This window comes from Camelina sativa, chromosome 16 (genome assembly GCF_030686135.1).
Source record: "Camelina sativa cultivar CO46 ecotype springtype chromosome 16, ASM3068613v1".
Taxonomy (NCBI): Eukaryota; Viridiplantae; Streptophyta; class Magnoliopsida; order Brassicales; family Brassicaceae; genus Camelina; species Camelina sativa.
Window position 1 is genome coordinate 17,997,173 of NC_141895.1, and position 15,486 is coordinate 18,012,658.

The window sequence follows — 15,486 nt, forward strand, 5'->3', positions numbered from 1 at the left end:
TATACAATATAGTCATAAAATAGTTATTAAATTACGACTAAATTACCGACTACGGTAAGTAGTAGCAAAATAGTGACTATTATACGACTAAATTTTTGTAGTCGTAAAATTGTCGCCAAATAGTCGCTAAATAGTGGCTAAAAATGGCGACTACATATGTCGTCGCCATTTGTAGTCGGAAAAAGCATGTTTTCTTGTAGTGATTTTTAGTTAATCTAAGTAGATCCGAACTTCTTTAACTATATAATCGTATTTTGAGTGTATATTATAAACAAATGATTTTACGTACAGACAATTATGTGAGCAAAAAAACTCCATAATGCAAAGTGTATTGTAGGTTTAACTATAATACATGGATACACATACAACTTTATTTTGAAGCACGTTAGAATCTCTCAAAATAACCTTGCATGCAGTATAGTTTCCAAAAAAACTGATCCTTCAGAAATGGAACCTCACACCTAATATGAATCACTACATCTTGGTTAACCATTAAACCAAGAAAGTTCAACAATATTATTGTTTTAAGATATACGCCACATAACATGTATACTTGGTTTAGCTCTTAAAAAGAAATAATACTACAATACATACATGTTCGTACACACCACGTCCATAGTGTATCGCATAATATACTCTTTAACTCGTTATAATGTTTCTACTATATATGCAAAATTTACGTTCCGGTTATTAAATCATCAAGTCCGTAACAAGTTGACGTTAAACCCTTCATTAAGAGTTTAAACGTTTGATCTTTGACTCTGCAAAGACTTCAAATGATTTGACATTTATATTTTATTGTAAGAAAATTAGTACAAACTAGAAAGACAAAAGAATAAAAAAGGGAAAATGGTACACAGCTTGTCATGCACAAAGCTTTTTTATGGATGAGGACGTGGCCCGTGGAGACTAGACAAAACTACAACATATACTTCCTCACTAATGTTTGTTTCTTCTTTATATATATATATATATATATATATAATTATATTTACAAGACAGCTAACTAATTGCACAAACTTTTTTGGCCATGATAAAAAAGAAAAACGCATTATACATTTATAAACAGTGTTATTATTTGGGAGTTTGTGGATTTGCATAGTACACTTGGCCATGTATCTGTTTATGGGATCAGGGACGAGGTTTTCACGTGACCCGCATTAGCAGGAGCAATAGCTCGTTTCACTTTCATGATGACTATTTCATTATTGTCCAACTTTTGTTTGTTAGTATGTATGTATTGTATTTCGTATAATATATTATTACATACTATTTCGTATAATATATTATTGTGATCATGTACGTAGCACTACGAAAAGTAGAACATATATATAAAATGTCTCTCTAATCATGTAAAACATCACATATAGTATACGTACGTAGACGATTGTGAGAACCATATAGTCTATCTAACCATGTAGAACATACAAAAATGGTTCAACGAATTTATGGAAACTCAATGATGGGAAAATTACGTATGAATTTTCCAATTTTTTCTAATCCTAGCTAGTCCAAAAATTTAAATTTGGACTATTTAGCAGGAGCTATAGCTCGTTTCACTTTCATGATGACTATTTCAGTATTGTCCAACTTTTGTTTGTTAGTACGTATAGTATTTCGTATAATATAGTATTGTGATGTACGTACGTACGAAATGTATAACATATTACAATGTCTCTCTAATCATGTAGAACATCACATATAGTATATATACTATATACTTACGTAGACTATTGTGAGAATCATAGTTTCTATCTAACACATGTTGAACATATAAAAATGTCTCAACCAAATTATGGAAGGTCAATGATGAAAAATTGGAAAAATTGTGCAGAATGCTACGTATGTTTTTTTCCATTTTTTTTAAATCTTACTCGAAAATAAAATTTTAAATTTATTTTTAGTTTAGATTAATATGCGTACGTACATATACATTTTTACACATAATCCTATTCCAAGAACTTTGAACACACGCAAACAATTTTCGTCTTTAATAAAAGAGGCAATAAAAACTTCTTTTTTTCACTGTGTTAAGAAGTCATACTAAAAACTTTGTATGTCAGCTTTCTACATTTAATTTTGAAAGTGACCTTGTTTATGAGAAATTCGATTTTTTTTTTCGAGTGATCTACAATATAATCCACCACCATTAAAAATAAAATAATTTTTAGTCTATTAATATATCCCAAAAATTAGTATCTCTTTCCCGGATTATAATCTTCCAATTATCATTAAAATTATATTCAGCTACGGCTTTGGTTTTGAGTGAGTGAGTTCATCGTGAAAGTTGTAGTCGCAATATATATGTTTGGGTTGGTAAACATCAATACATTTATCGCCAAAAAAAAGATGCTTCACTAGTTTATTTCCTTTCATCAAAATGTACCCCAAGTTACTTTTTCTGTCTACATAGTTTTCATCTATAGTTGTTCTTTTCCCATAAGATTTATCTGAAGGAAGCTTATCAGTTGGTAGTCTTGATACAAGAAGAGAAGCAACCCAAAATGGTGATAAAAAAAGGAGGTAAAAATGGTGGAATACTTTATTGTCAATTGTCAAAAAAAAATGGTGGAATACTTTATTTGACCAATGGTTAATTTGACTATAGAATGGAGCCTACAAACGAGTAATTAATTTGTTCATTTATATATTCCTCTGTAGCTGTAGTAAAATGTGATACCAGATATTGTATTCTTGATTTTTATTTTATTTTTTGTTGCCGTTGAACAATAATACTAGATATATGTTGAAGCAACATAACGTACCAATACGCGGACATAATTTTTTCACTCACACCTTTGTAACTTAAGCCATCTTTCGCTTGCGGTCGACGTTTTGGCAAAGTTTGTCCGTGTATATATGGGGTAATGTCAGTACTTCATTACAAAACTCATAAAACTAGGGGATTTATGTGTGTTCTAAATTTCTTTAAGGCTAATCAATGCATGCATCGAGAATTCAAATACAAGTTCTTTGAATTCATTTCTTGTGTCTTTCTACATCAAGATTGAGCTAAACTGTTACGACACATGCATCGTTAAATCAAAAAGTGTGTTAAGAGATATGATCAATCCAAAACTCTTTCTTACAACTATGTCCTAATTAAGAATAATGTTAATTAATTATCCAAACGTTGATTTTGTGGGCCAATAACAATATCTACGGATTTCACAAAACGTAGAAGACGACGTATTCGCTCAGGGAGAGAATAATTAAGGGAGCTCTACTTAACTAAAAGATAAAATATGACTTTGAATTTATGTTTCTTCTCGTGTTTGCCTTTGTGCATATATTCGTCCATAGGTTAATGGAATATATGTTTATAGAGACATAGAGGTTTATAATAATAATGCGCCACAAAAGATGCACTAAGGTTTGATTAGACTCACACAATTAAAAAAAAAAATAGAGTCATTTTTCCCCAATCACCTGCCGACATGTGACACTTGTTATGGTCAAATTGTAAAATCCATAATTCGCAGAATGTCGTCATTTCATTGGCTCATGAGCGCTGCTTTGGAACATTAATCTTTAATTATGCCTATGTGCATGTAAATATAAATGCTAATGCTCTAATTATTGGGTGGTATATAAGTATAAAACCACTACCAATGAACACTAATCGTCCCTTTAAGTGAAGTTTCTCAGTACTTTAATTCACGATTTTTTATTGTTTGATACTACTATACTCTAATTGAGTAATTAGAAAAGTATAATAATTGCAAACCTATGAGTGTGTGTTTGTGTTTCCTATTAAACGGGTGTGACACTTATGCACCTCCATGCCCATCGTTGGCAATTTAATTTATGCACCTCTATGCCCTTCGTTGGTAGATTAGTTCTATTTATTCGTTGGAAAATTAAATTAATAATAGTAAATAAATTTGCAACGAAGAGAAGCATCACAATTTTTGTAAGGTGCCTTTGCACTTATAATAGAACTAATCTACCACATACACCAATGATTCATTGAACCATTATAGCCCTACTCTAAGATAATTATACGACATATAAACCTAATGTACCTACTTCAATATATTTTCGATGCTATGTATAAATGGAAATCTACCATTGTTTCGCTTTAGTAATTCTTTAACGTCTAACAAGGACGGAGAAACAGTAACTATGTTTTGAAAAGAAAGATGGACTAATCATGTATATTACCGTAGATTTCAAATGGCTAAGGCTTATTATTATTATTTTTTGGCTCAACATCAACTTAAATTCACCCAAATCATGTTACATCGGGTTTATCCATCATTACAACATTCTTAATCCAATTAGGCTAAGGCTTATTTTGGAACTAGAGGACTTGTTCATTTATGGAACGACTTTCATGGATCCAATGATAAGCACATTATAATTATTTTTGCCATCAAAAGTCTCCATAATCATTTGGTTGACACACCAACATACAAAAAAAAAATAAATAAAAAAATTGCAGCTGCACATAATACCTTTTGTTATTGGCTATATATATACGTATATATAAAATAGACGTTTGATTTGATAAAATTTACGATAATGGAAATAATGTTAGACTCAAACGTATAATTCTAAAATTTAATATATATGATGTTCTCATAAATTTAGTTATGAATTGTAAATTAAATAAAAACATTCACCATATATTATTTATGGAGGTTAAAAAGAGTATACTAACTACACAAAACATACAAATGGTAAGCTAGCTGTATACCCCAAATATTTGCGATCAACTCCTTACCGGTTTGGAGACGACTCTATTTATGCTTTCTCACATAAAGAGAACATAAAGAGAATTAACCAAGAAGAATATATATAAAATTTTGAAGTCGTTTTCTCCATAAAAAAATGGATTGGCTAAAAGGTGAAACTTTTGAGAGGTAGGGGAGAGAATGAACCATATACATTCAAACAAGCATACAAATTTCAAAACGATTCTAAAACAATTATTATTATAATAAGTATTAAGAAAAGTAATTAAATTGGAAAATGCCCACTAAGAAAGTACTTTATCCGCACAAGGAGAAATTAACAAATATTTACGAAAAGAAAAAGCTGTGTGTGTATGATTGGTGTCCAATAAATTAGAAGGATCAAGATGAACTTCGTTCTTCTTATCTTTTTGTTCTTCTCTTATTCGTATTTTTAATCAAATTATTGTTCTTTAAATATTTGGTTTCTACAAACACCTTTTAAATATACAAATATAACTAAAAAAGAATGTGTATATAAAATTCCCTCCTACGATACTTCAGGTTATTTGATTTTTCACCATTTTATTCTCTCTTCAACTTTTTATCATTCTTTAATTGATTGGTATAGATACCTGATATTGATGTGTAACTCATTTTACTATATAATACTAGTAGACAAAATATCTAGAAAGATCAAATGGTGCAAGAAATTATGAGAAGGTCCTAAGTATAAATGGTGCACTGCATGTTCTGTTTCTTTTAATATATGAGATTTTGATCGATATATCATTTAATCGAGGTTACTAATCAAACCTTAATCACAAAACTAGAAATATAATTTTCCTACTTTTATGCTAAGTCCATAATGTTGATTGTCGATAATCAAGTCAAAACATGTTGGTTAGTTTAATGTATAATTGTGAACAATACGTTAATTTAAATTTCTATCTATATTACAAAGGTTAAAATTTATCTTATCACAATTTTCATCTTAATATAGAGAATTTTTTTCTGAAAAAATATTTTAATTATCACATTTTGTCATTTATTTTTCAAAACTATAAAGATTCAAAACATTTTCAAAATCGCCCAAACATTATATCGAGCAAATTGTTATAAAAGTTAATAATGAGTAAAGAATGATTTAAGAGTTACCGGAGTAGATTCCATCCATACCAATCATATTAGGACGATGTAAAGTCCAAGAAAAATCTCTCGAAGATTGTTCTTTAATATTAATCTTATAATTAAGGAAATTCCCAAAAATTAGTAAAAAAAAAATGAGTGGCTTGTGCAACAGCCATCTAGCATGAGGTTGGCTAGCGATGAGACTTCTTATGTTATGTAAATATCTTGGAGTGGTACGAAAGACATCAGTGTCTTGATTCATCAAACATATGTGTGTTGAATCTGTTGATAGTGTATTTTAGGAATGCTAAAGACATTCTATATTTCTTAGGAGAATAGTACTCCATATACTCTTAGAACTCACCTAAATGTGCGAGTACAATATATCGAAAAACAAATGATTATTTTTGTTGTACATTTAGTACGTAAAAGCAAATGCATAATGCATAATGCAGATGACTAAAACTTGGCACCAAGAACAATTTGAATTAAATTACTTGTAGGAACTTTTCCCAAACCTAATGTTTAATTTGTGGTTTCTTTTTTTTCTTTTTTTTTTTTTTTGGAAAAAGATGTTAATATATCTTCTATCATTTTGTGTTCAACATCTTAATAATATTTAGAATAGTAATTGTGCGCGCATATTTATTTATGTAATGACAAGTGACACCAATATTTTAATTCTTACACATATAAACCTCATTCGATCCTTACCTTTTGTAGCTTTACAATTAACAACAATATACAGTATACATATTTTGGATCAAACCTTCACTTTACTCTCTTTGTTAACTTTAAGGAAGATGCTGAATGTTGCAATTGTGCATTTTGTTAATAGCATATGCTAATGAAACTTTCATTATATTTTTTCACATAAAAATTCTTAAATTTATGTATTAAAGAGGAGCACAAAACAATTTTATAAATCATTCTTCTTCATATCCATAACCGTATATTATTGTTGCCTAAAAACTCATCTATCATCATATCTTTGTTTTGTCAACAAAAGATTATCATCATATCATTATATTAATATCATGTATGACTCAATATGGTAGGCGGTTTTTTTTTTTTGCCCTATAATTAATATTATTAACTATTTTTAAAAAATTATCTACATTGTAAAAATAACATTATTTTAGAAAATTTTGCAACTTGTGGAATAGATTTATATTTTTCTCAAGTTTATTTTCATTACTTTTTTCTTTCATTTTGTTCACAAATTTATTGTCATACTTATTTAAAGATTCCATGAGAAAAAAACAAAAAAAAGAAAAGAAAATATGATATGAGCCTAGATGATTGAATATGGGCCGGGCCTATTAATCATTATAATTGGGCCGTAGTACACTTCCGTTGTAATAGATCACTTTGAGAAACGCGGCCCAATAGATTTTGAAGAGGGAAAAAAACAACACACGCACACACATGGATGTAGTGTTTGTACAGTACAGTAGAGCTTAAATTAAAGTTTCCTTAAATTGTGTGTGACACCAACTTTGTACAAAAGCAAGTAGCCAAAGCAGAAAAGGTGAAAAATCTGATAGCTTTAAGTTTTTTTTTTTTTTTTTTCCAGAATGAAGAAAAAGAAAAAGCTAATTCGAATATTTATCAAAATAAAGCAGACAAATTCTCTGTGACCATTGTAGATGAACTCGACTTTTTATACCAAAAGCAAAATAAACAAAGTGGAAGTCTTTGTTCACTCTTATCACACGCTTTTACTTCTTTATCTCGTGACCCTCAAAGCCATTTTTGTTTGGATTTATAAAGATTTAAGAGCCATCGATGTGTGTGTGATCTTCAAATGGGTCTATGCTCTGCTCACTTGGCTGTAATAAGCTTGTTCATAGTACCTTGTGTTCTATCCCAAGTTACAGGTACAATCTGCTCTTAATCTGTTTGTTTAAATGCACCAAAGAGTGTTTTGTGTGTGTGTGTGTGTGGAAAGTCTTGTTTTTGATGTGTTCTTGAAGATGTTTTTGATGTGCAATCATAAAGCTTTTATCTTTAGATTTGCAAAATAAGGTTTGCCTCAAATTCTCCAATTCTTGACTGTTTTCTAATAAAACAATCTCCTAAGCAGAGAATTGTGTAGGAGACTCTTGTCAAGCTTTTTGCTGTAGTTGTAGTTGTGATGAATGGTTATATTTGCAGAGTTTGTGAGTATAGATTGCGGTGGCTCAAGTAACTACACTGACCCCAAAACTGGACTAGGATGGGTTTCAGATTCAGAGATTATCAAACAGGGAAAGCCAGTAACTTTAGGCAGTACCAATTGGAACTCGATGCAATACCGTAGGAGAAGAGACTTTCCAACAGATAACAAAAAGTATTGTTACAGACTCAGCACCAAAGAGAGAAGGCGATACATTGTGAGAGCAACATTTCTCTACGGTAGCTTAGGTAGTGAAGAAGCCTACCCAAAGTTTCAACTCTACTTAGATGCAACCAAATGGGCTACAGTAACTATTCAGGAGGTCTCTAGGGTTTATGTTGAGGAATTGGTTGTAAGAGCAACTTCAAGTTATGTGGATGTTTGTGTATGCTGTGCTATCACTGGCTCTCCTTTCATGTCCACTCTTGAGCTTCGCCCGTTGAATCTTTCCATGTATGCCACTGATTACGAGGATAGTTTCTTCTTAAAGGTTGCTGCCAGAGTGAACTTCGGTGCTCCAAGCATGGATGCCTTGAGGTAAAACTCTATTAAAACTCTTCTTTCCATTACATCATTCACAAGCAATTGGAAATGCTGAAAGACATTCTCTTTTAGGTACCCAGATGATCCATATGACAGAATATGGGAGTCAGATATTAATAAACGGCCAAATTATCTTGTTGGTGTGGCTCCTGGAACGACAAGAATCAATACAACAAAGAATATAAACACATTGACAAGAGAGTATCCGCCTATGAAAGTCATGCAAACAGCAGTAGTTGGAACACAAGGACTGATCAGCTATAGATTAAACCTGGAAGACTTCCCTGCCAATGCTCGTGCATATGCTTACTTTGCTGAAATTGAAGACCTTGGTGCCAATGAAACCCGGAAATTTAAGTTGGTGCAACCATACTTTCCTGACTATAGTAATGCAGTGGTAAATATTGCTGAGAATGCCAATGGGAGCTTTACTCTCTATGAACCTAGCTACATGAATGTGACTTTGGATTTTGTTTTGACGTTCTCATTTGGGAAGACAAAGGATTCTACTCGAGGGCCACTCCTAAGTGCAATTGAAATTAGCAAGTATCTACAAATATCCTTGAAAACTGATAGGAATGATGGTGAGTACTAGAGACTACTGCCTTGTAAATTTCTTCTTTGAATCTTTTTTCCCATATATGATGCTGCTGAAAATATGCAAGTAAAAATTTGTTGAAGAAGAACTTACAGAAGGTGCCTAATTATGCAGTGTCTGTTCTTGATGCAATTCGTTTGATGTCCCCTGATAGCGATTGGGCCAATGAAGGAGGAGACCCTTGTATCCCAATTCTTTGGTCGTGGGTAAACTGTAGCTCAACCTCACCACCTAGAGTCACGAAAATGTAAGATCTATAAAAATAGTTTTATGCAAGTAGAACAAAGTATGTGAATATTCTTGAGATGACCGTTGTGTGCACCATACAACAGTGTTCTATCAAGAAAAAATCTGATGGGTGAGATTCTGCCTGGGATCAATAGTATGGAGGCATTGACAGAGTTGTGAGTGATTCGATGCTGCATTAGAGATATTGTCTTGTATTATTTTCTCTTTGTCTCTCTATCATTCTTAGTTGAGTAAACATGTTCTTTTATAGGTGGCTTGACGGTAATGGTTTGACTGGAAATCTTCCAGACATGAGCAAACTTGTCAACCTGAAAATCATGTAAGCTTGCTATCTTGACTAATATTTTTCTTATAGTTGAATACACTCGAATATCAGAAAGCTTCACTTTGCCTCATCTTCTCTGCAGGCATCTAGAAAACAACCAACTTAGTGGTTTACTCCCACCATACCTTGGCCATCTGCCTAACCTACAAGAACTGTATGTAATCACAACTGATACCTCGGTTGCAATTATCCACTAGACATGACAGTTTTAACGAATGTTACTTTCTGGCAGGTTTATAGAAAATAATTCTTTCAGAGGACCAATTCCTTCAGCATTGTTAAAGGGGAAAGTTTTGTTCAAGTGAGTAATGAGTATGCTACAAGTTGATTTGTCGAACACAAAAGTGAAAAGCTTTCTAGCATTTGCTCGGAATAGAAACTTTCTAGTGTAGACATGCAGGAAGCATACCATCGTTTAGAAATTTCACTTTTTTATGGAGTTTCCTCTTGTTGTGCTAATAGCCTAATACACAGCTATACCATGTTTTCCCCAGATATAGTAATAACCCTGAGCTTCAGAACGAGGCACAGCGAAAGCATTTTAGGCTGATACTGGGACTATCAATAGCCGCTGTCACATTTCTATTGCTGCTAGTTGGAGGAAGTCTTGTTTTACTATATGCCCTTCGTAAGACCAAACGAGCTGATAAAGGTATGTTGACATTGGCTTGTGATAAATCAATTAGCTGTTATCAGGTTTTCCTCAAAATAGCTGATAAAGGTATGTTTCTTCAGGAGATCCCACAGGGGCTAAGAAAAAAGGTTTAGCAGCTTATTCAGCTGTGCGGGGCGGATACTTATTAGATGAAGGTGTAGCATATTTCATATCGCTTCCTGTACTCGAAGAGGCCACCGATAATTTTTCCAAGAGAGTTGGAAGAGGAAGTTTTGGGTCTGTCTACTATGGTAGGATGAAAGATGGGAAAGAAGTTGCAGTTAAGATAACTGCAGATCCTTCTAGCCACTTAAATAGACAATTTGTGACTGAGGTATTAACTGATTTGTAGCTTTTAACTTAAACGCAAATGCTGACTTTGCCTTTTTGGTGCCTAAAGTTTCTTAATTAGACAATTGAATTGAATTCACCACAGGAACTTGGTTCCTTTGATTGGATATTGTGAAGAAGCAGATCGCCGTCTTTTGGTTTACGAATATATGCACAATGGATCCTTGGGAGATCACTTACACGGTTACTACCAACTTCCCAGATGTTCCTCCTGCCTATTTTGGGCTTTTTATTCTGTGAATGATCCAGGAATCAATTCTTGACAGGTTCAAGCGACTACAAGCCATTAGACTGGCCAACTCGGCTACAAATTGCACAAGATGCTGCTAAAGGTTTGTAATACAGTTTCAAGATTAGATCTTTAGTGTGGTTATAATATAAATCCATTGGACAGACGAAACTTCAGATTATTACAGGTCTTGAATACTTGCATACTGGCTGCAATCCTAGTATCATTCACAGGGATGTGAAATCAAGCAATATTCTCCTGGACATTAACATGAGAGCTAAAGTGTCTGACTTTGGACTCTCGAGACAGACAGAGGAAGACTTGACTCACGTATCCAGTGTCGCAAAAGGGACCGTTGGGTACCTTGATCCAGAGTAAGGCCAACAACACAAACTCACAAAGAATAAAGTCTTCCCTTTAATGATCTTTGACTGATACTGCATTTTTTTGACAGGTATTATGCTAGTCAGCAGCTGACTGAGAAGAGCGACGTCTACAGTTTTGGCGTTGTTCTCTTTGAATTACTCTCTGGAAAGAAAACCAGTCTCAGTGGAAGATTTTGGTCCTGAAATGAATATTGTCCACTGGGTAAGCACCTCTACTTCTTCTGTCCATTCAAAACTATTCACCCTTCACAGTTAAAGTACTGATCCCCCTCTCTTTGCTTTTCTTGTTCACCAACAGGCAAGATCACTGATCCGTAAAGGAGACGTATGTGGGATCATAGATCCATGTATAGCAGGCAATGTGAAAATTGAGTCAATTTGGAGAGTTGCTGAGGTCGCAAACCAATGCGTTGAGAAACGTGGACATAGCAGGCCTAGGATGCAGGAAGTGATAGTGGCGATACAAGACGCTGTCAGGATCGAGAGAGGAAACGAGAATGGGTTAAAGTCATCGAGTTCAAGCAGCTCAAAGGCGCAATCATCTCGTAAGACCTTGCTGACTAGCTTCCTCGAGATAGAGAGCCCTGACATCTCAAGAAATAGCCTAGCTCCAGCTGCTAGGTGAGTCCTCTTGAAGCTCCAACGCTCATGTTTATACACTTTGGACTTCTACCATCGTCAGTTCGTCACATAAATGAATACATCATATACGTATTAGTTTTGTCTGTATGTAATGCAGTGTACTTTCTACACACTTCTGACATTACACTGTAGATGATGTTAGTTGACCAAAAAGAAAAAAGATTGATGATTCATTAGATAGCACAAAGCCGTAATAGAATTGATCAAATATAAACTCTCCGGATTATTAAAACTTGATACTTCCATAAGTTTCCGAAAATTTTAAAATGATTTCCGTAACAAGTGCTACATAACATGTACGTATAACGTAGAACAGAGTTAAGTAATATCATAAGGTAAAGATGCTTTGCCATCTGTCTCCTATGCAGATGAAGATTGACAAATTTTCAAAAAATTTCATTGTATGTTTTGTTCAGCCTGTCAGGTATAATAAAACAAATGGTACAACATACATCATTCCTCATCAACCATTTGTCACAAAAATTCATATACCTTACTGCGTTCTAGTTTTTTTTTACTATTTGAAACCTTGTGTTGTACTGCAGCTCATCATCATGTGAGCTTAGATTTATCATTTATGGTATGCAAATGTAATTCTATCAACATCAAAGGTGCCAACTTCCATACTCACATGAAACCAAAAAATTTAGGAATAAAAAATAATGGTAAGAGAGAGAGAGAGAGAGAGAGAGAGAGACAGAGGAGAGAGAGAGAAGAAACAGAGAGGAGTAGTTAATTCCGGTGGTTTTCAGCTCATCTACTTCTACCCACCTTCGTCCCTACCGCCCAAATTCAATTCCCATCTTTCCTCTCTCTCCTTAAAAACCCTAGTTTTCCTCATCTCCTTACCAAAATTCTCAACCTTTCGTCCTCATGGAGATCTGCACTTACTTCAAATCCCAACCCACTTGGTACCTCGTCCTCTTCGCTCTCGGGTCAATCTCCATTTTCAAATTCATCTTCACCCTCCTCAGATCTTTCTACATCTACTTCCTCAGACCAGGCAAGAATCTACGCCGGTACGGTTCATGGGTTCTCATCACCGGACCAACCGATGGAATCGGTAAAGCTTTCGCCTTTCAGTTAGCCCAGAAAGGTTTTAACCTCATACTCGTCGCTCGTAACCCCGAGAAGCTCGAAGACGTCTCTGAAACGATCAGATCCAAGTATGGTAAGACTCAGATCTTGACCGTGGTGATGGATTTCTCTGGAGATATTGATGAAGGTGTGAAACGGATCAAGGAGACCATTGAGGGTTTAGAAGTTGGGATTTTGATTAACAACGCTGGGATGTCTTATCCTTATGCTAAGTACTTTCATGAGGTTGATGATGAGTTGCTTAATAACTTGATCAAGATCAATGTTGAAGGAACTACTAAAGTAACTCAGGCTGTGTTGCCTAATATGCTAGCCAGGAAGAAAGGTGCTATTATCAATATGGGTTCTGGTGCTGCTGCTCTTATTCCTTCGTACCCTTTCTACTCTGTTTATGCTGGCGCTAAAACGTAAGGAGTCTTCTTTGTGTTGTGCTGTGTTGTTTGTTTTGAGCTGATGCCTTGAGTGGTTTAAAGTAGTGATATTGTTTGTTTGTTCTTTCAGGTACGTGGATCAATTCACAAAGTGTCTCCATGTTGAGTACAAGAAGAGTGGGATTGATGTTCAATGCCAGGTGAACTTTTCTGAATCATTTTGTTTTTCCTTGGAACATGATTTTGCTTGAGATTTTTTTAGGAAATTGTTAATTACTTTTTAAGTGTGATCTTTGTAAGAACAGAAGTAGGATTAAGATATGAGTAAAACCAATCTTATCTTTGTAGGATACTAGTTCTTGGCTTATCAAAGTTATTCGTTTGCCTCATTTGAAGTAGTGGCATAAGTTTTGTTTGATAATCTAGATAGGAGATATATGTAAACGTTAATTCTTGAATCCTTAGAAGATGTGATTCTGTCATGGTTTCCTGACTCTGTTTCTGTTTATTTAGTGCCTTAGTGTCATTAGTGGACTTAGAAGGTTGATGATTGTTGTTAGTTTTACTAGTTTTTTTTTTTGCAAAGGAGGAACTATTGCATTACATGTCTCTTTGATGAATACTTCTATGATGTGAGGTCTCGTTTCTGATTGTTTATATAGGCCGTTTATGTGAAAGAATGTCAGAAAGTGTTGTGACCTTAGATGATTGAAACCATTTTTCAGATGTACTGTATAATACCTATGTCAAAGATTATATTCGCTCACTGTGTCACTTTCCATGTATGTTAAAACTGAGTGTGGAGTTGTACATCACCAAAACAACATAATGGGTCCACTGCTCAATAACTTATGATACCTTTGATTTATATGGCTAATTGGGTGAGTGTTTTCATAGGTTCCCTTGTATGTTGCGACAAAGATGACAAAAATAAGAAGAGCATCCTTCTTAGTTGCATCACCAGAGGGTTACGCAAAGGCAGCACTGCGTTTTGTAGGCTATGAAGCACAATGCACGCCATACTGGCCTCACGCTCTCATGGGTGCAGTTGTCTCTGCATTGCCCGAAAGCGTTTTTGAATCGTTTAACATTAAGAGGTGCCTCCAGATCCGGAAGAAGGGGCTCCAAAAAGACTCCATGAAAAAAGAATGAAACTTTGAGGTTTAAGGTACTGCAAAAATATCTTCCTCTGAAGTTGTTGGTTTCTTGCGAGCTTCTGTTTCTGAATCTTTGTAAGACTTGTACGCTTTAGTTTCCTTATTTTAAGATTAAAAACCCTACCGTGCACACAAAAAAAAAGATCAGTTTTGATTCGCAAGTTTTATTTTTTTTAATGTGTTTTTTCACATCAAATAAAACTAACCTGACGTTCTCTCTAGTCTCTTTGATCGAATTATACCCTTATCAAGCTCCCCAAGCTCATCTTTCTATTCTCCAAAACTTTACCCATATTCCTACATTCACTCAAACACATTGTTAGTCAACTATTAAGTAGAGGTGAGTCAGATGACTAGCAATGTACAGCCACCTCTAAGTGGGCTCTATATCTACTTCCAATTAATTGGTCCACTTCTCTTAGTGATCCCACATCCACTTCCGGCATGTGGTACCATTCATATATGATAGTCGGTTTGCTATGTCCGGGAGATTTGAAAAACTTGTTTACCGTTTTTACAAATCACTACATGATTTTTTCCTGTGTTTTGTCCTCACTCGCACAATTCCGACAATCACTTCCCGAAATATCATTCCTCTTGACAATATAAGCTATCAAAACGAAACTCTGATCCCTCCAGATCCGGAATAAGTGAACTCAGGAATAAGTGAGCAGAGGAGCGACATGTCATCCCTCCAGATCCGGAAGAAGGGGCTCCAAATAGAGTACTCCATGAAAAAAGAATGAAACTCTGATTACTTCAGAAGTTTCTATATTCCTCTCAAGTTGTTGGTTTCTTGAAAGCTTATGTTCCTGAATCTTTGTATATCCTCTGTTTATTTATTGATGATTTAAGCAATAAATTGAATAAGTTTTGAGATCATTTTAATAAGTTTTGCTTTTGGTATGCGTCTCTTC

General features: G+C 34.2%; 4 protein-coding genes across 5 annotated transcripts; all 4 read left to right on the forward strand.

Annotated features, from left to right (window-relative positions):
* Nucleotides 1-7,318: 7,318 nt before the first annotated feature.
* Nucleotides 7,319-11,024, forward strand: LOC104750576 (putative LRR receptor-like serine/threonine-protein kinase At1g67720). 2 transcript variants are annotated; one of them, XM_010472387.3, is made up of 12 exons: nt 7,319-7,687; nt 7,965-8,502; nt 8,581-9,092; nt 9,221-9,353; nt 9,439-9,510; nt 9,606-9,674; nt 9,763-9,834; nt 9,913-9,981; nt 10,175-10,332; nt 10,416-10,669; nt 10,772-10,869; nt 10,953-11,024. In XM_010472387.3, the coding sequence occupies exons 1-11, from the start codon at nt 7,615-7,617 to the stop codon at nt 10,799-10,801; spliced, it is 1,980 nt and encodes a 659-aa protein (XP_010470689.2). In that variant the 5' UTR covers nt 7,319-7,614; the 3' UTR covers nt 10,802-10,869; nt 10,953-11,024. The 2 variants fall into 2 exon arrangements, with proteins under 2 accessions (XP_010470689.2, XP_087348577.1); XM_087492451.1 differs by lacking the exon at nt 10,953-11,024 and having other exon boundaries at nt 10,416-10,683; nt 10,748-10,774.
* On the forward strand, nt 10,836-11,484 carry LOC147925689 (putative LRR receptor-like serine/threonine-protein kinase At1g67720). Its single transcript, XM_087492722.1, has 4 exons — nt 10,836-10,869; nt 10,953-11,018; nt 11,103-11,289; nt 11,370-11,484. Exons 1-4 carry the CDS (start codon nt 10,836-10,838, stop codon nt 11,482-11,484), a joined length of 402 nt encoding a protein of 133 aa, XP_087348848.1.
* Nucleotides 11,093-12,119, forward strand: LOC104750578 (putative LRR receptor-like serine/threonine-protein kinase At1g67720). Its single transcript, XM_087492452.1, has 3 exons — nt 11,093-11,289; nt 11,370-11,503; nt 11,600-12,119. Exons 2-3 carry the CDS (start codon nt 11,486-11,488, stop codon nt 11,924-11,926), a joined length of 345 nt encoding a protein of 114 aa, XP_087348578.1. The 5' UTR covers nt 11,093-11,289; nt 11,370-11,485; the 3' UTR covers nt 11,927-12,119.
* A 264-nt stretch (nt 12,120-12,383) lies between these two features.
* Nucleotides 12,384-14,730, forward strand: LOC104750577 (very-long-chain 3-oxoacyl-CoA reductase 1). Its single transcript, XM_087492457.1, has 3 exons — nt 12,384-13,448; nt 13,543-13,612; nt 14,310-14,730. Exons 1-3 carry the CDS (start codon nt 12,817-12,819, stop codon nt 14,562-14,564), a joined length of 957 nt encoding a protein of 318 aa, XP_087348583.1. The 5' UTR covers nt 12,384-12,816; the 3' UTR covers nt 14,565-14,730.
* The last annotated feature ends 756 nt before the right edge of the window (nt 14,731-15,486 follow it).

Bases quoted from the DNA above. Each gene is read 5' to 3' on its own strand.
- LOC104750576 (XM_010472387.3), top strand. From the start codon at position 7,615: ATGGGTCTATGCTCTGCTCACTTGGCTGTAATAAGCTTGTTCATAGTA. The intron at 8,503-8,580 runs GTAAAACTCTAT...ATTCTCTTTTAG, and splicing joins CCAAGCATGGATGCCTTGAG to GTACCCAGATGATCCATATG. The intron at 9,093-9,220 runs GTGAGTACTAGA...CTAATTATGCAG, and splicing joins GAAAACTGATAGGAATGATG to TGTCTGTTCTTGATGCAATT.
- LOC147925689 (XM_087492722.1), top strand. From the start codon at position 10,836: ATGCACAATGGATCCTTGGGAGATCACTTACACG. The intron at 11,019-11,102 runs GTTTGTAATACA...AGATTATTACAG, and splicing joins TGCACAAGATGCTGCTAAAG to GTCTTGAATACTTGCATACT. The intron at 11,290-11,369 runs GTAAGGCCAACA...TTTTTTTGACAG, and splicing joins GTTGGGTACCTTGATCCAGA to GTATTATGCTAGTCAGCAGC.
- LOC104750577 (XM_087492457.1), top strand. From the start codon at position 12,817: ATGGAGATCTGCACTTACTTCAAATCCCAACCCACTTGGTACCTCGTC. The intron at 13,449-13,542 runs GTAAGGAGTCTT...TTGTTCTTTCAG, and splicing joins GTTTATGCTGGCGCTAAAAC to GTACGTGGATCAATTCACAA. The intron at 13,613-14,309 runs GTGAACTTTTCT...GTGTTTTCATAG, and splicing joins GGATTGATGTTCAATGCCAG to GTTCCCTTGTATGTTGCGAC.